At 38.7% G+C, this 19,921-nt stretch overlaps 1 protein-coding gene across 1 annotated transcript in view; it reads right to left on the bottom strand.

Moving 5' to 3' along the window:
• The window catches only part of LOC307126171 (uncharacterized protein), a 21,565-nt gene extending 1,644 nt beyond the window's left edge, over positions 1–19,921 (bottom strand). Inside the window, exons 1-12 of the mRNA XM_079816577.1 lie at positions 19,581–19,921; positions 10,957–11,095; positions 10,562–10,856; positions 10,438–10,482; positions 7,582–7,708; positions 7,315–7,480; positions 5,550–5,685; positions 3,890–3,986; positions 3,729–3,813; positions 3,526–3,656; positions 3,292–3,437; positions 1–1,662 (exon numbers count right to left, since the gene is read on the bottom strand). The exon at positions 1–1,662 is cut by the window's left edge and continues 1,644 nt beyond it. Of these exons, the coding sequence (XP_079672703.1) occupies positions 1–1,662; positions 3,292–3,437; positions 3,526–3,656; positions 3,729–3,813; positions 3,890–3,986; positions 5,550–5,685; positions 7,315–7,480; positions 7,582–7,708; positions 10,438–10,482; positions 10,562–10,856; positions 10,957–11,095; positions 19,581–19,876 (3,325 nt within the window). The 5' untranslated portion in view covers positions 19,877–19,921. The remainder of the gene's footprint in view (positions 1,663–3,291; positions 3,438–3,525; positions 3,657–3,728; positions 3,814–3,889; positions 3,987–5,549; positions 5,686–7,314; positions 7,481–7,581; positions 7,709–10,437; positions 10,483–10,561; positions 10,857–10,956; positions 11,096–19,580) is intronic.

Here is a 19,921-nt window from a genome sequence, read left to right as displayed (position 1 = left end):
ATTCGGCTGAGACAGGAAGTGCAGTGGAAGTGCATTCGGCTGAGACAGGAAGTGCAGTGGAAGTGCATTCGGCTGAGACAGGAAGTGCAGTGGAGGCATGTTCAGCTGAGACAGGAAGTGTAGTGGAAGTGCATTCGGCTGAGACAGGAAGTGCAGTGGAAGTGCATTCGGCTGAGACAGGAAGTGCAGTGGAAGTGCATTCGGCTGAGACAGGAAGTGTAGTGGAAGTGCATTCGGCTGAGACAGGAAGTGCAGTGGAAGTGCATTCGGCTGAGACAGGAAGTGTAGTGGAAGTGCATTCGGCTGAGACAGGAAGTGCAGTGGAAGCGCATTCGGCTGAGACAGGAAGTGCAGTGGAGGCATGTTCGGCTGAGACAGGAAGTGCAGTGGAAGTGCATTCGGCTGAGACAGGAAGTGCAGTGGAGGCATGTTCGGCTGAGACAGGAAGTGCGGCTGAGACAGGAAGTGCAGTGGAGGCATGTTCGGCTGAGACAGGAAGTGCAGTGGAGGCATGTTCGGCTGAGACAGGAAGTGCAGTGGAAGCGCATTCGGCTGAGACAGGAAGTGTAGTGGAAGTGCATTCGGCTGAGACAGGAAGTGCAGTGGAGGCATGTTCGGCTGAGACAGGAAGTGCAGTGGAAGTGCATTCGGCTGAGACAGGAAGTGCAGTGGAAGTGCATTCGGCTGAGACAGGAAGTGCAGTGGAAGTGCATTCGGCTGAGACAGGAAGTGCAGTGGAGGCATGTTCAGCTGAGACAGGAAGTGTAGTGGAAGTGCATTCGGCTGAGACAGGAAGTGCAGTGGAAGTGCATTCGGCTGAGACAGGAAGTGCAGTGGAAGTGCATTCGGCTGAGACAGGAAGTGTAGTGGAAGTGCATTCGGCTGAGACAGGAAGTGCAGTGGAAGTGCATTCGGCTGAGACAGGAAGTGTAGTGGAAGTGCATTCGGCTGAGACAGGAAGTGCAGTGGAAGTGCATTCGGCTGAGACAGGAAGTGCAGTGGAAGTGCATTCGGCTGAGACAGGAAGTGTAGTGGAAGTGCATTCGGCTGAGACAGGAAGTGTAGTGGAAGTGCATTCGGCTGAGACAGGAAGTGCAGTGGAGGCATGTTCAGCTGAGACAGGAAGTGTAGTGGAAGTGCATTCGGCTGAGACAGGAAGTGTAGTGGAAGTGCATTCGGCTGAGACAGGAAGTGCAGTGGAGGCACCCACAGTTGAGTCTAACATTGAGCTTAAGACCGTAATGAGATAGTCTGTGTGTTCGTGGTCAGAAACTGGACCCTTGTGTGGGCCGGCCCAGCCTGTAGTGGGCGTGTTCCTCACACGGGCCGTTTCCTTCTCGTTTTCCTGAGCGAGACCCGCCGTCAGAGAGAAGTCACAGGAGCCCGACCGCACCTCCTCAAACTCGCTGTCCTCCACGTAAGTGATGAGGAACTCTGGGTAGATCTGAGACCTGTCAAACAGCACGAAGATAGACGGGTCTCGCGGATCGTCCACACAGCTGTCGTACAGACTTCCCTCAGAGTCTTTGGCCGGCGGGTGGCGGAAACGAGCCGCTCCTCTGGTGTAGAACCCGACCAACACCCGGCAGGCGAACATCCGCCTCACCGCAGACCCATCCGCCCGCTCGTCCCAGTACCTGGCGTCCTTCGAGAAGTAAATCCCTGACGAATGAGGAGGAAAGTTACAGTTTACAAGCAGGTTTGCACAACTCTCATTCTCAGAATGCTCCGGCAGAGCTATGGACAACCGTAGCTTTAATAGAACGTTTATACAATTCAGAAATAATGTAAAAAACGTATGTCACGTAATGCACGTTAGTTATAATGCGTTACACGTTACATCACAAGAGTAATCTAATTTCTTTACTCGTTACATCACAGAAGTACTCTGATTACGTTACTTGTAATGCGTTACTTTACTTGTTACATCACAAAAGTAATCTGATTACTTTACTTGTTACATCACAGAAGTAATCTGATTACTTTACTTGTTACATCACAGAAGTAATCTGATTACTTTACTTGTAATACGTTACTTTACATCACAAAAGTAATCTGATTACTTTACTTGTAATGCGTTACTTTACTCGTTACATCACAAAAGTAATCTGATTACTTTACTCGTTACATCACAGAAGTAATCTGATTACTTTACTTGTAAATGCGTTACTCGTTACATCACAGAAGTAATCTGATTACTTTACTTGTAATGCGTCACTTTACTCGTTACATCACAGAAGTAATCTGATTACTTTACTTGTATGCGTTACTTTACTCGTTACATCACGGAAGTAATCTGATTACTTTACTTGTAATGCGTTACTTTACTCGTTACATCACGGAAGTAATCTGATTACTTTACTTGTAATGCGTTACTTTACTCGTTACATCACAGAAGTAATCTGATTACTTTACTTGTAATGCGTCACTTTACTCGTTACATCACAGAAGTAATCTGATTACTATACTTGTAATGCGTCACTTTACTCGTTACATCACAGAAGTAATCTGATTACTTTACCTGTAAATGCGTTACTCGTTACATCACAGAAGTAATCTGATTACTTTACTTGTAATGCGTCACTTTACTCGTTACATCACAGAAGTAATCTGATTACTTTACTTGTAATGCGTCACTTTACTCGTTACATCACAGAAGTAATCTGATTACTTTACTTGTTACATCACAGAAGTAATCTGATTACTTTACCTGTAAATGCGTTACTCGTTACATCACAGAAGTAATCTGATTACTTTACTTGTAAATGCGTTACTCGTTACATCACAGAAGTAATCTGATTACTTTACTTGTAATGCGTCACTTTACTCGTTACATCACAGAAGTAATCTGATTACTATACTTGTAATGCGTCACTTTACTCGTTACATCACAGAAGTAATCTGATTACTTTACTTGTAATGCGTCACTTTACTCGTTACATCACAGAAGTAATCTGATTACTTTACTTGTAATGCGTCACTTTACTCGTTACATCACAGAAGTAATCTGATTACTTTACTTGTAATGCGTCACTTTACTCGTTACATCACAGAAGTAATCTGATTACTTTACCTGTAAATGCGTTACTCGTTACATCACAGAAGTAATCTGATTACTTTACTTGTAATGCGTTACTTTACTCGTTACATCACAGAAGTAATCTGATTACTTTACTTGTAATGCGTCACTTTACTCGTTACATCACAGAAGTAATCTGATTACTTTACTTGTAATGCGTCACTTTACTCGTTACATCACAGAAGTAATCTGATTATGTAATAAAAACACACCCTTTCCATATGCGGCTGCCTCAAACTCCTGAAAGTCAAAGTTTCTGTAACACACACCATCGATGAGGGAGGATCTGGTGCCGTGGAATAACAGCCACTCATGATATTTCTCATATTTGTTTGTCATTTTCATTTGTTCTTTTTTCCTGCAGAAAAACATGCACATTAAAAGTCGGATTAAAGACTTTGTGACAGATAATCAATTCTTCTCAACGGGCTTGAGCTGATACCCACATCATGTAGTCTTCCCAGAGTTCCCTGTTTTGCACACGCTCGATCTGTCGGACAGTCACGCCCCTCAGAGTTTCCCTGAAGCACGCCTGGACTCTCACGTAATCTCTGTGAGACGGAGGCAGGCGGACTCTCTGCAAACAAACGAGATCTGTTTTATTAGTGAGCAGTGATGATGAAGAAATGAGCAAGAACTTCACAAAAACCTGAAATCCAGAGTCAGGAATCGCAGTTCGGTCCCAAAATCCAGGAACACCTTTATAAAAGTGAGTCTTGCTGGCACTGCAACATCTGAGGGGGGAAGATCACACAGAATAACACACAGGAGCATGACATCATCCCACAGGATGCTTGTGAGTGACATCACCTCGCTCTGACTTTCTGGGCGTCGACCGATGAAACGAACACGGGCCGCCGCCTGACGGGTCTCTCGGTGCCGCTCACTTCATTCCGTTGTTTCATGTCTGTGAACAAGTATTGATCAGACCTTAAAGGGTTAGTTCAGCCAAAAATGTAAATTGTGTGATTAATGACTGAGCCTCATGTGGTTGGACACCCGTCAGACCTCCGTTCATCTTCAGACACAAATGAAGATATTTTAGTGTAAAGCTGATGCTCTGAAAGGCCTCCATTGGCTCAACTTTACACTCTCAAGACCCTTAAAAGACACTAAAGACTAAAGTTACAAAGTCCATCTCACTACAGCGGCTCTACAATAACTTTATGAAGACGAGAATAGTTTCTGTGCGCAAAAAACCCTAAATAACGACTTATATAGTGATGACGATTTCAAAACACGGCCTCATGAAGCTTCGAAGCGTTATGAATCAGTGAGTCGATTCATGATTCGGATCGCGTGTCAAACCGCCAAACTGCTGAATCGACTCACTGATTCATAACGCTCTGAACTGCTGATTCGACTCACTGATTCATAACGCTCTGAACCGCTGAATCGACTCACTGATTCATAACGCTCTGAACTGCTGATTCGACTCACTGATTCATAACGCTCTGAACTGCTGATTCGACTCACTGATTCATAACGCTCTGAACTGCTGATTCGACTCACTGATTCATAACGCTCTGAACCGCTGAATCGACTCACTGATTCATAACGCTCTGAACTGCTGATTCGACTCACTGATTCATAACGCTCTGAACTGCTGATTCGACTCACTGATTCATAACGCTCTGAACTGCTGATTCGACTCACTGATTCATAACGCTCTGAACCGCTGAATCGACTCACTGATTCATAACGCTCTGAACCGCTGAATCGACTCACTGATTCATAACGCTCTGAACTGCTGATTCGACTCACTGATTCATAACGCTCTGAACCGCTGAATCGACTCACTGATTCATAACGCTCTGAACTGCTGATTCGACTCACTGATTCATAACGCTCTGAACTGCTGATTCGACTCACTGATTCATAACGCTCTGAACTGCTGAATCGACTCACTGATTCATAACGCTCTGAACTGCTGATTCGACTCACTGATTCATAACGCTCTGAACCGCTGATTCGACTCACTGATTCATAACGCTCTGAACTGCTGATTCGACTCAGATTCATAACGCTCTGAACTGCTGATTCGACTCACTGATTCATAACGCTCTGAACCGCTGAATCAACTCACTGATTCATAACGCTTCGAAGCTTCATGAGGCCGTGTTTTGAAATCGTCATCACTATATAAGTCGTTATTTAGGGTTTTTTTGCGCACAAAAACTATTCTCGCCGATTCATAAAGTTATTGTAGAGCCGCTGTAGTGAGATGGACTTTGTAACTTTAGTCTTTAGTTTCTTTTAAGGGTCTTGAAAGTGTAAAGTTGAGCCTATGGAGGCCTTTCAGAGCATCAGATTTACACTAAAATATCTTCATTTGTGTCTGAAGATGAACGGAGGTCTGACGGGTGTCCAACCACATGAAGGTAAGTAATTAATGACAGAATTTCATTTTTGGGTGAACTAACCCTTTAATAAAGCTGAAACCCACACAGAACACCGGCATATAACAAACCTGAGAAGCAGAGCTCATAGAAACGGGTTCCTGCTCTGAACTTGATCCCAGCATCCTCCTGGTTCTGCTGTAAATACTCCTGATATTTCTGCTCCAGCTGCTCACTGTTGACCGAAGACAGCCGGTGCATCTCCGCCTGTTTATCAGCAGCAATGATGGAGAAAGTTGCTTTTAAAACTAATGCGTTGCAATAATACATTACTCCCTAAAAAAGTAACTAATTACATAGTTCATTTTTATGGAAAGTAATCTGATTATGTAACGCACGTTACTTGTAATTTGTGACTCACAGAAGTAATCTGATTATGTAACGCACGTTACTTGTAATTTGTGACTCACAGAAGTAATCTGATTATGTAACGCACGTTACTTGTAATTTGTTACTCACAGAAGTAATCTGATTATGTAACGCACGTTACTTGTAATTTGTTACTCACAGAAGTAATCTGATTATGTAACGCACGTTACTTGTAATTTGTTACTCACAGAAGTAATCTGATTATGTAACGCACGTTACTTGTAATTTGTTACTCACAGAAGTAATCTGATTATGTAACGCACGTTACTTGTAATTTGTTACTCACAGAAGTAATCTGATTATGTAACGCACGTTACTTGTAATTTGTGACTCACAGAAGTAATCTGATTATGTAACGCACGTTACGTGTAATTTGTTACTCACAGAAGTAATCTGATTATGTAACGCACGTTACTTGTAATTTGTTACTCACAGAAGTAATCTGATTATGTAACGCACGTTACTTGTAATTTGTGACTCACAGAAGTAATCTGATTATGTAACGCACGTTACTTGTAATTTGTGACTCACAGAAGTAATCTGATTATGTAACGCACGTTACTTGTAATTTGTGACTCACAGAAGTAATCTGATTATGTAACGCACGTTACTTGTAATTTGTGACTCACAGAAGTAATCTGATTATGTAACGCACGTTACTTGTAATTTGTTACTCACAGAAGTAATCTGATTATGTAACGCACGTTACTTGTAATTTGTGACTCACAGAAGTAATCTGATTATGTAACGCACGTTACGTGTAATTTGTTACTCACAGAAGTAATCTGATTATGTAACGCACGTTACTTGTAATTTGTGACTCACAGAAGTAATCTGATTATGTAACGCACGTTACTTGTAATTTGTGACTCACAGAAGTAATCTGATTATGTAACGCACGTTACTTGTAATTTGTTACTCACAGAAGTAATCTGATTATGTAACGCACGTTACTTGTAATTTGTGACTCACAGAAGTAATCTGATTATGTAACGCACGTTACGTGTAATTTGTTACTCACAGAAGTAATCTGATTATGTAACGCACGTTACTTGTAATTTGTGACTCACAGAAGTAATCTGATTATGTAACGCACGTTACTTGTAATTTGTGACTCACAGAAGTAATCTGATTATGTAACGCACGTTACGTGTAATTTGTTACTCACAGAAGTAATCTGATTATGTAACGCACGTTACTTGTAATTTGTGACTCACAGAAGTAATCTGATTATGTAACGCACGTTACGTGTAATTTGTTACTCACAGAAGTAATCTGATTATGTAACGCACGTTACGTGTAATTTGTGACTCACAGAAGTAATTGATTATGTAACGCACGTTACGTGTAATTTGTTACTCACAGAAGTAATCTGATTATGTAACGCACGTTACGTGTAATTTGTTCCTCACAGAAGTAATCTGATTATGTAACGCACGTTACTTGAATGCGATCGATCAAACATACTATAGATGAGTACTGGATCCAGCGATTGTACTCGTCTTTCCAGTACCAGGTCCAGGAGGTGGTGAAGACGTTGCTGGGAAGGAGCATAGAGGATTTTGTAGAGAGACGCCGGACCTCGTTCGGACCCAGAATCATTTCCTCAAAACAAATGGGCTCGTTCCCAGAACTGTCCCGGAGCAGAATGACACATTAACTATTCATTCGGCTTTTCCATAGACATAATATACATTATATAACATTCGAGGAAATGATTCATTTATTACACACCTGTGTATGTTGGACGGGTCACAGTAATCACGCTCAATCTGTTCACTGTTGGGTAAGTCGTGCCATGTTCGGCCCACCTTCACCTCCCACTTATAGGGCATTTTAAAGTGTGTTTTGCTGCATTTATCTGCACAGACAGAGACCATTCAATGATTCAAACCTACAATAAAAGAAGCACAAAACAATAAACAGTGTGTGTGTGTATTTGTTATGAACAATGTGCACGTGTTCGGTTATGCAGGGCTGGACTTTAAGCCGGTTCACACGCTTGTCCTTCGGACAAGTAAATCTGTCATACACTTGTCCGAGTAAAAAATCAGCTTGCCTTGATTTTGATTTTTTTTTTTTTTGTAAATATAATCTTTTCTGAAGCAATATTCTCACCAGTGTTCAATCAGCTTTGACATTTAAATATGCATATTTGTGATATTTGTACCTTTTTATAAAGGGCATTGTTCCATAATCTTATTAAATATAGGCTATGCTTCAGCTTTCAGTTTATATTCTTAAATTTGATCTATAAATTAAATTAGAATAAGACACTATAGGCTGTTACCAATCAAATTAAATTATTTACACTGAAAAATTACAACTTCATTAAATAATGTTATGAGATTATTTTAAATATTTTTGAATATACAAATAAGAAATGTTGGAAAGATGAAACTAAACCACCAGGTGCCGCTGTGACCATCTTAATGAGTGAGTCATTGAGTCGATTCATTCAAACGGCTGATTCATTCAAGAATTAGGCGATCGTTTACGAATAGGTTATTGTATCTTTGATTCAACCGATTTATTCAAACGCTGAATCATTCACTAACACACACTGATGCTGTGAGAGGCGTTATGGTTCTGCTGTGATCTTTGTTTAGAACTACAACCCCAAATCAGAAAAAGTTGGGACAGTATGGAAAACGCAAATAAAATAAAAAAAGAAGTGATTTCTAAATTTACTTTGACTTGTATTTCATTGCAGACAATATGAACACAAAATATTTCATGTTTTGTCTGGTCAACTTCATGTCATTTGTAAATATGCATCCTTTCCTGTCATTCAGACCTGCAACACATTTCAAAAAAAGTTGGGACAGTAAAGCATTTACCACTTTGTAATGTTGCCATTCCTTTTCACAACACTTAAAAGACGTTTAGAGACTGAAGACACCAAGTGATGAAGTGTTTCAGGTGTAATTTTGTCCCATTCTTCCTGCAAACAAGTCTTAAGGTGGGCAACAGTTCGGGGTCTTCCACACATTCTCTATTGGAGACAGGTCGGGACTGAGGCAGGCCAGTCAAGTACCCGAACCCTCTTCCTCCACAGACAGGACTTTGTAATGTGTGCAGAATGTGGTTTTGCATTGTCTTGTTGAAATATGCATGGACGTCCCTGGAAAAGATGTCTTCTTGAAGATGCTCCAAAAATCTCTATGTTCTTTTCAGCATTAATGGAGCCTTCACAGAAGTGCAAGTTACCTTTGCCAAGGGCACTGACACAACCCCATACCATGACAGACCCTGGCTTCTGGACTTGTTGCTGGTAACAGTCTGGATGATCCTTTTCTTCTTTGGTCCGGAGCACACGGCGTCCATTCCTCCCAAAAAATACCTGAAATACTGCTTCATCTGAGCACAGTACACGTTTCTACTGTGTGATGGTCCATCCCAGATGCCTCTGAGCCCAGAGAAGTCGACGGCGCTTCTGGACACTGTTAACATAGGGCTTCCTTTTGGCACAGTACAGTTTTAACTGGCATTTGTGGATGTAACTGCGTATTGTGGTGCTTGACAAAGGTTTGCTAAAGTAGTCCTGAGCCCATGTGGTGATATGGCTTCTAGATGATGACGATTCTTGATGCAGTGCCGCCTGAGGGATCGGAGATCACGGTTGTTCAGCTTAGGCTTGCGCCCTTGTCCTTTACGCACTGAAATTCCTCCAGATTCCTTGAATCTTTTAATTATGTTATGCACTGTTGAATGTGAAATATCCAAATCTCTTCCTATCTTTCTTTGAGGAACATTGTTTTTAAACATTTCAATCATTTTCTCATGTATTTGTTGGCAAACTGGCGATCCTCGGCCCATCTTTGCTCCTAAAGGATTAGACCTTTCTTGGATGCTGCTTTTGTACCAAATCATAATTACAATCACCTGTTGACATCACCTGTTTCAAATCCCATCATTATTTAACAATTTTACCTCATTACTAGCCCTAAATTGCTCCTGTCCCAACTTTTTTTGAAATGTGTTGCAGGTCTGAATGACAGGAAAGGATGCATATTTACAAATGACATGAAGTTGACCAGACAAAACATGAAATATTTTGTGTTCATATTGTCTGCAATGAAATACAAGTCAAAGTAAATTTAGAAATCACTTCTTTTTTTTTATTTGCGTTTTCCATACTGTCCCAACTTTTTCTGATCTGGGGTTGTATTTTCGCTGCTGAAATAGAACAAAAACAGTCAATATTGCATCTGAAATGTAAGTGACTTGATGTTCATTAATTGTTTATGGAACTGGCGTAGGAAATCAGCGTTGTGATGGTATTCAGGAAAACAACTCGTTTGTGTGACGTTGCTTAACTGTATCATATGTTATAAATATAAAAACTACACATTTTTAACCGTGTATATTTATTTGTATGAGCAGTGCTCATTTGTTTTCGATTTTCTCCTCGAGAGGCTGCGCTTTGGTGATTCCCTAGTTAGTTTTTGTTTTGACATTTTAACCAGGATACTTGTCCGTCGGGCAAGTAAAATTATTTTTCACTTGCCCCTTCAAAAAATCCACTAGTCCTGGACAAGCGTTAATGTCGAGCCCTGGGTTATGTATGTGGTGAGTATTGGATCGTACGGTCTCTGCAAACGCCTCTGACGAACGCCAGGCAGATCTCGTTCCCTGCAGGACAGATCAAAGCACAATATCAGCACATGTTCTCACTGCTCAGCTATAAACACTTGAATGTTTCCCAGCATGCCTGTGTTCGCCTCTGGCGGGATTGTGCGCGCGCGCCCCGTGTTCCTGCGGTCCGCGCTCTTCAGGGCGAGGATGTTGCGGTAGATGAACGGGAGGGAGTCCATCAGCTGATCCGACACTCCTCTGGCCTTCAGGATCTTCCTCAGGCGAGGCTCGTGGAACCCGTGTGTCCGGCCGCAGTCGGGGTCCTCGCAGCGCCCCCTGGCGAAGTCCTCGCACATGTGCAACCGCGTGCACTTCTCTCCGTCCGGACAGCTCCCGTGCGGCCCGCGGCCCCGGTTGAATAGGACGCACACCTGAGGCGGAGCAGAAGCACATGAGCATGTGACCCTGCCGGACTTACCTGGTCATGTGACCTCACTCACGGGGGGCAGGAAGTCATGTGACCGCACTCACGGGGGGCAGGAGGCCGCTGTCGGACTGCAGGAGGATCACGCGCAGCTCTTCTCCGCTCAGGCGGGTCATGTGATGCGCTCTCAGGATCCGCACATTGTGCTCGGACCGCAGCTGCTGGTGCGCAAAACTGCAGCCGTGCCTGCACACACACACCATGACGTCATATTTTAGTAGGGTTGGGTACCGAAACCCAGCACCGGTACTTATATAACCGGTATGTACCGGACCAAATCAGAATGCAGATTTCGGTTCCTCATTTCGGTGCCAAAATTCAAACGTGCTTTCACGCTTTGGCTGAGCCAGAGACAGACGCTCAGCGCTGGTCACATCACAACTCATGACAACTATTCAGTGTTTTCAACCACATCTCATGACAACTATTCAGTGTTTTCAACCACATCTCATGACAACTATTCAGTGTTTTCAACCACATCTCATGACAACTATTCAGTGTTTTCAACCACATCTCATGACAACTATTCAGTGTTTTCAACCACATCTCATGACAACTATTCAGTGTTTTCAACCACATCTCATGACAACTATTCAGTGTTTTCAACCACATCTCATGACAACTATTCAGTGTTTTCAACCACAACTCAGGATAACTATTCAGTGTTTTCAACCACATCTCATGACAACTATTCAGTGTTTTCAACCACATCTCATGACAACTATTCAGTGTTTTCAACCACATCTCATGACAACTATTCAGTGTTTTCAACCACATCTCATGACAACTATTCAGTGTTTTCAACCACATCTCATGACAACTATTCAGTGTTTTCAACCACAACTCATGACAACTATTCAGTGTTTTCAACCACATCTCATGACAACTATTCAGTGTTTTCAACCACATCTCATGACAACTATTCAGTGTTTTCAACCACAACTCATGATAACTATTCAGTGTTTTCAACCACATCTCATGACAACTATTCAGTGTTTTCAACCACATCTCATGACAACTATTCAGTGTTTTCAACCACAACTCATGACAACTATTCAGTGTTTTCAACCCCATCTCATGACAACTATTCAGTGTTTTCAACCACAACTCATGACAACTATTCAGTGTTTTCAACCACATCTCATGACAACTATTCAGTGTTTTCAACCACATCTCATGACAACTATTCAGTGTTTTCAACCACATCTCATGACAACTATTCAGTGTTTTCAACCACATCTCATGACAACTATTCAGTGTTTTCAACCACATCTCATGACAACTATTCAGTGTTTTCAACCACATCTCATGACAACTATTCAGTGTTTTCAACCACATCTCATGACAACTATTCAGTGTTTTCAACCACAACTCATGACAACTATTCAGTGTTTTCAGCCACATCTCATGACAACTATTCAGTGTTTTCAACCACAACTCATGACAACTATTCAGTGTTTTCAACCACATCTCATGACAACTATTCAGTGTTTTCAACCACATCTCATGACAACTATTCAGTGTTTTCAACCACATCTCATGACAATTATTCAGTGTTTTCAACCACATCTCATGACAACTATTCAGTGTTTTCAACCACATCTCATGACAACTATTCAGTGTTTTCAACCACAACTCATGACTAGGCATGTGCCGGTATCAAATTTTCATGTTGCGATTAATTGCTGAAGCTTTTATCACGGTATACGGTATTATCACGATAATGAAATTTGTTGCAAAAAAAAGTGTTGTCATACTATAACAGGTTTAATAACTTTCTAATAACAAAAGAACCAAACATTTAAATATAATAAAGCAATACACAAAAATGTATAAAGTAAACATATATTTAAAACAGATTAAAGAGCTAAAGAATTATAAAGAACAATAGGTAACACTTTACACCAAGGTCTCACTAGTTAATGCATTAACATCAACAAAGAGCAAATAGCTACATTTTTACAGTTATTCTTCTCTGATAATGTTAGTTAAAAAAGCAACTGTTAGTCAGTGTAAGCTCGGGTTCATTAAATAATACAGTGACAACTTTTGATATTAATAATGTGTTATTAAATGCTGAAATTTACATTTAACTTAGATTAATACACGTTTTAGAAGTATTTTTCATTGTCAGCTTGTTAATGAATGAACTAATGTTAAATAATGGAGCCTTATTGTAAAGTGTGTGACTGAATAACAATCAGATTCAGAACATATTCAAACAATATCTAGGGCATGTGATTTAGTCCAGATTAAAATATAAAATGTTTAAGTTTGAACATGAATAGCCTTAAGTCTTTAAGTATTAAGTATTTGTTATTTTTATGTGATGATCACCGTAGCGAATACAGAAAACTGTTTTGTTTACCAGGGATTACCGGAGAAACGGCTGCATTTCTGCTGTTCCGTCAGCGCCCTCTGCTGTCAGATAGTGAATGTGCGTTTCATTCAAGGCATGTCCTTCACTCGTTCCGCCATGTGCTCATGCACGTTGGGTTTTGTTTACATCAGTGCTCGTTCCTCTTTGACGTATTGTTCATTTTAAACGGTTCATGGGTAAAGTAAATGCATTTTAAAAATCGGAATAATAGGTAGGCTAATAAATAAATATTCACGGTATTTTGAAGTGCCCACGATAACAATATTGTGCATGTTCATTATTGCGGTATATCGTATTACCGTTTACCGGCACATGACTACTCATGACAACTATTCAGTGTTTTCAACCACAACTCATGACAACTATTCAGTGTTTTCAACCACATCTCATGACAACTATTCAGTGTTTTCAACCACATCTCATGACAACTATTCGGTGTTTTCAACCACATCTCATGACAACTATTCAGTGTTTTCAACCACATCTCATGACAACTATTCAGTGTTTTCAACCACAACTCATGACAACTATTCAGTGTTTTCAACCACATCTCATGACAACTATTCAGTGTTTTCAACCACATCTCATGACAACTATTCAGTGTTTTCAACCACATCTCATGACAACTATTCAGTGTTTTCAACCACAACTCATGACAACTATTCAGTGTTTTCAACCACAACTCATGACAACTATTCAGTGTTTTCAACCACATCTCATGACAACTATTCGGTGTTTTCAACCACAACTCATGACAACTATTCAGTGTTTTCAACCACATCTCATGACAACTATTCAGTGTTTTCAACCACATCTCATGACAACTATTCAGTGTTTTCAACCACATCTCATGACAATTATTCAGTGTTTTCAACCACATCCAGGGCTCCAGAGTGCGACTAAATGGTCGCATTTTGCGACTAAAATTTGAGTGTGTGCGACTGAATTTTACATCCAGTCGCACATGTGCGACCAGTAAATTTGCCTGCTGTCGGTACAAATACACTTACTAATTATAATTGATAGACGTTATGTCTGGCAAATTCTATCTTTGCCAGCCATTTCTATATGAGATAATATTAAACCATTTGTCCGTGATGCATTTTTGCCATTCGCAATCCAGAAGAGAGAGAGAGAGAGAAAGCGAATGAGCTACAGCAAACACAACACCACAGTCAGCTTAATGAGTGACGATGGCCAAGAGAACTACACAAAAGTTTAGTCTGCTTAAACTTTAGGGATGTGCTGTGATATTAATCTAATTTTATTTTCGATTTTTGCTTCGAATTATAAAAAGATGGTATGAGGTAAAACTCCTATAGCCGTGTTCCGTCGAGCTCATCCTTCCCTTCGCAGCTGCGCTGTCATTTCTCCATAAACCTAAACTAAACGTCAGAATCAGTGATTGTTGTAAACTGCATTCTCTACTGTTGCTAAACTGCGGGATGTGTTTGATAATAAAGAGCTATTAAATGCACAATAATCCGCGCAAGAGACGCTGTTTCCAACTTCAAGGCGGCTTATGTTTGTGTGCTGCGAAATGGACCGACTTGCACTTAATATTTTAGGCTTCGTGTGCGCGTCTAAACCATCAAATAAACAACAAATAGCCGGTGTCAAAATGACCGGATTGGAGAGTAGTTATTTTAACAGTTTATATATTAAATGGGCGTAAATAGTTCGGAGAAATAGGAGAATATGATATTATTAGTTCTACATTGATCGGTCTTAAAGGGGCAGCGTCTAATAAACCTGCTGACGATTGAGCCATTAATTCGAATCGAACAAAAGGCAAATAGAAAATATTCACATCTCTTGAATTAATAACTTAAGCTTTTATAAGCATTAATCTATCAATGTATACAGTGAAAACTATGCAGTGTTATTTTACATTTCATTACTTTATTAGATTTCTTTGTAGGTTTGTTCTTTACTGTAATATTAATGTTAGCAGACCTTCTGAATGCCTGCACACTGGTCCATTTATAAATTGATGTTTTATATTTTTGTTCAAACTTTGTGGTTTCTTTTGCTATAGATATTTTACTTTTCAGATTATAAAGCCATGTTAATTATGTTCTTAATTGTGTTTAATTTTTTTATTAAAAAAAATATATATTTAAAGTATAATAAAAAGAACCGGTAAGAATACTGTTAAAGTACCGGATCGATAAGCAGTATCGGTAAGAGTAGTAATACCATTAAAACCTTAACGATACCAATCCCTATTAGTAATACAGTGGAAATTAGTAGATTTGGTTAGCATGTTGATTTACGGTGTGCGCCCCTAAAATTTCTGGTTGTGCCCCTAAAATTTTCAGTTGGGGGCCACTGTGCTCCTAGTGAAAAAAGTTAGTCTGGAGCCCTGACATCTCATGACAACTATTCAGTGTTTTCAACCACAACTCATGACAAATATTCAGTGTTTTCAACCACATCATGTTTATTCCAGGTTTCAGACATTTAAATGCTCATAAGTAGGCTACTAGCAAAAAACACACACTGATGTCTATGGAAGCGGCAATGACTATCCTTTCAGACGGTTATAATTTAACTAACGTTACGTGTTTTATTCACATCAGATACATGAACATTATATAGTAACTATATAGTTTACTCTATTCTTCTTCCAGTTCACTGGTCACTTACTTTCATGTATTTCGTAAGACGAGAATGAACTCAAGTGTTGTAAATCCGACAGATCAGATTCTGAGGCGCAAACTAACATGGCGCCGCCCATTGCGCTTTATAGATCAACTAACACACATTCACTCACACATTTGAACATCAGATAGTTCGTGACACAGTTAAAAAGTTTGTGAATATTTTGAATAAAAAGAAAAAATGAAATAAACCCGATACAGCTGAGCTGTCAGCGATTTTTGCGGCTGCTGTGTGTCATGTGAGAAACATGACGCGTCGCCATGGAAACATTAAGGCGATGCGTTTAAAATATTTAGCCAGAAAATATGATCATATTTCAAAATAAAGCTGAAGCTGGTTTGTAGCAGAGCAAGAATACAGACTAGGTCTAATGCTGTTATTACTGTAACTGTTATTTAGAGTTATATTAGGCTTGTTGTAGTTGGGTTGGGTGGCTTAGGTTTTAATGTGAATTTGTAAATAAGTCAATTATAATTTGTAAATAAGTAAATTGTGTTTATTTATATTCATACATTTAAGTATACATTAAACTTTTAATGAATGGTTCAATTTAAATAAAAAATAAATAAAAAGCCATGTAATGTCATCCACCTCGTTTTGTGGCCTTTTTTTTTTTTTTAAGTATCGGTTCAGGCACCGTTTAGGCACCGAACCGTTTTAAAAGTATCGGTTTGGCACCGGAATCGAAAAAAACCCAAACGATTCCCAACCCTATATATTAGTGAAGGAAAGGTTTTACACACTGAGAAATTAATACTCGAGTAGAAAGTAAAAAATATATATAAGTGAATACTACGACATAGAGGGTTTCTGCAGGTTTCACCAAGTCAAATTTAAGACTTTTTAAGACATTTTTAAGACCATTATGAATGAAATTTAAGACCTATAAAGGAAACGCAGTCACAAAATTACTTGCAAACTAAATGTATTTATTCAAATTGAACAATTTGATAAACTTGCACTTCCCCATAGCTCAATCCCAGCAGGATATTCTTTGGGTGATTTTGGAGATCAAAAGGACTGAATTTGTGGTGAATTTTCCAGAAATATTTTCACAATAGTCACACATGACAGTAGAATAAACAAAATGCATAAATCTTGTTCATTTTGGTATCTTGCCATTATTTTGCGGTGAAATTATGAATTATGCAGGATCTAAAAAAAAATGCATTGTTGATTTTTCGTTGTATTTAGTAATCGCGGAAATGCGAAAAACTTGAGCTGAAGTTTGATGTGTCTGTGGTACAATCCGAAAGAGACTCGCGCCAATAACGCGAAAGCTGATTGGCTGCAATATTAGAAGCATGTTGGTCTCATTTGTAGTCGTAATTCAGCGAATTATATTTGGACTAGCGAAAGAAAGAACTACAACACCCAGAATTAAAAAACAAAACAAAAAAACATTCTAAAGCGCTGTGGGAGCATTTCAATGAGCATTAGAGCTAGCGTTACATGGGCGTAGGAAAATTAAGACCTGTTTAAAACTATTTAAGACCTAGAACTCAATACTTCTGCGAATTTAAATTTAAATTTTGATTTTGAAATTCTAGACTTTTTAAGACCCAGCGGAAACCCTGGACATACTAAGAGATAAAAAGTCTGAATTATGACATTACAACTTTTGAATCATAATTATTACTTAATAATTTAGTATGTCATAATTTCACATTTTTATCTCATATTTATGCCATAAAAGATTTAACTATATTTTTAAGTTATCTCATAATTTCAGCTTTTTATCATAATTATCATGTAGTTTCTCAGTTGTCTCATAATTATAACGGTCATATTTTTACGTTTGTCTCATAGTTTCGAATTATCTTTGCCATAATAATTTGGCATAATTTCAACTTTTATTTTGAATTTAATGTCATATTTTTAAGTTTTTGTCTGTTATGACTTTTTATCTCATATTTATGCCATAAAAGATAGTTTCGACTTATTCATAATTATAACTGTCATATTTTCGAGTTTGTCTCAAAATTTCGTCTTATCTCCTATTTATGCCATTATTAAAATTGAATGTCATATTTTTACTTTTTATCTCATAGTTTACAATTATCTTTGCCATAATTCCGACAACTTTTATTTTGAATTTAATGTCATATTTTTAAATTTTTGACTTTTTATCTCATAATTATGACGGTCATATTTTCACGTTTGTCTCATAGTTTAGACTTTTTATCTTATATTTGTGACTTAATTTGCCATAATTCAGATTTTTTAAATCTCTATTATAATTTTGTCATATTTTTAAGTTCTCATAATTATGACTTAATATGTCATGTTTTCAAGTTGTCTTAGTTTTGACTTTTTATCTCATATTTATGACTGTTTGCCATCATTCAATTACATGACGTGACAACTTTTTATTCAGAATTATTAACAATTTAGGATGTTATAATTATCACTTTTTGTCATAATTTCAGCTTTTTATCTCATGACTGTCATAATTTTGACTTTTCTCTCATAATTATAATTTAGTATGTAATAATTTCACGTTTCTATCTCATATTTATGCCATAAAAAAATGTGTCATATTTTTAAGTTATCTCATAGTTTCGATTTTTATCAAATAATGAGTTTGCCATAATTCAGATTTTTTTAAATCTCATAATTATGTCAATTTCGACATCTATAATGACTTGTAATTAGAATTTAATGTCATATTTTAAGTTTTTGTCTCATTGTTTGGGCTTTTAGATCACATTTATGCCATAATTCAGATTTTTTTTTAAATCTCAATTAAAATGTAGTCATATTTTTATATCATAATTATGAGTTTGCCATTAATCAGATTTTCATTTTTAAGTTTTTGTCACATAGTTTTGACTTTTTATCTCATAATTATGACTTGATTTGCCATAATTCATATTTTTAAAATCTCATAATTATTATTTTGTCATATTTTAAAGCTTTTGTCTCATAAATTTTACTTTTTATATCTCATAATTATGACTTAGTACGTCATATTTTGAAGTTTGTCTTTTTTTTTTAACTTATCTTATATTTATGACTTAGTATGCCATATTTTCAAGTTATTATTATCAAGTCATATTTAATTTTTTTGTCTCAGTTTCGCCTTTTATCTCACAATTATAACTTAGTATCATAATTTTGACATCTCATAACGACTTAAATTTTTTGCCTCAAAGTTTCAACTTTTAATCTCATGTCATAATTTGTACTTTTTATGTCATACTTCTGATTTTTTTTTTTTTTTACTTATGTGGCAAAAAATATGCTTCCATATTCTGATCAGATCACGTGTTTGTATCTTTCCTCTTGACTGAACATGTAATAAGTGTGTGTGTGTCAGTATGAGTGTGTGTGTGTGTGTGTGTGTGTGTGTGTGTCAGTATGAGTGAGTGTGTGTGTGTGTGTGTGTGTGTGTGTGTGTGTGTGTGTGTGTGTGTGTGTGTGTGTGTGTGTGTGTGTGTGTGTGTGTGTGTGTGTGTGTGTGTGTGTGTGTGTGTGAAGCCAGTCCTCACTAACTATCATCTCAACACAACAAACCGTCTGGCGTTCAGGTTATAAAGTGTGTTTCTTAGTCTCTCTTTACAATCAATGACAATTTATTTGATATTTTTGTGACACACACACACACACACACACACACACACACACCTGTTGCATCGTCCCATCATCAGCTCGAATTTGCACAGATGGAGGTCTTCACACTGCTCGACACAGCCGCTCTTTCGACACAGTTTGACGTAAGTTTGTGCGAAAACCTCTTTCCGTTCGCCGCGCTGTACGACGGTGAAGACGTCGCTGTCCCGCAGGATTTGATCCAGGGAATTCCGCGGGAATACCTCGGTCAGCCCGTAGGAGATGTCCAGCAGGCGCTCGTAGTCCATGGCCCCGTGATTCCCGCACAGCAGCTTCAGGATCGTGTCTTTCGCCATGGTTTCCGACATCATTCGCGCCGTGTGGCGTTTATATGCGCTCGGGAGCGCGCCTCTCCG

Source organism: Gobio gobio (genome assembly GCF_949357685.1).
Source record: "Gobio gobio genome assembly, chromosome: 5".
NCBI classification, from domain to species: domain Eukaryota; kingdom Metazoa; phylum Chordata; class Actinopteri; order Cypriniformes; family Gobionidae; genus Gobio; species Gobio gobio.
The sequence above is the reverse complement of the archived record's forward strand: the minus strand, read 5'-3'. Positions and strand labels throughout refer to the sequence as shown.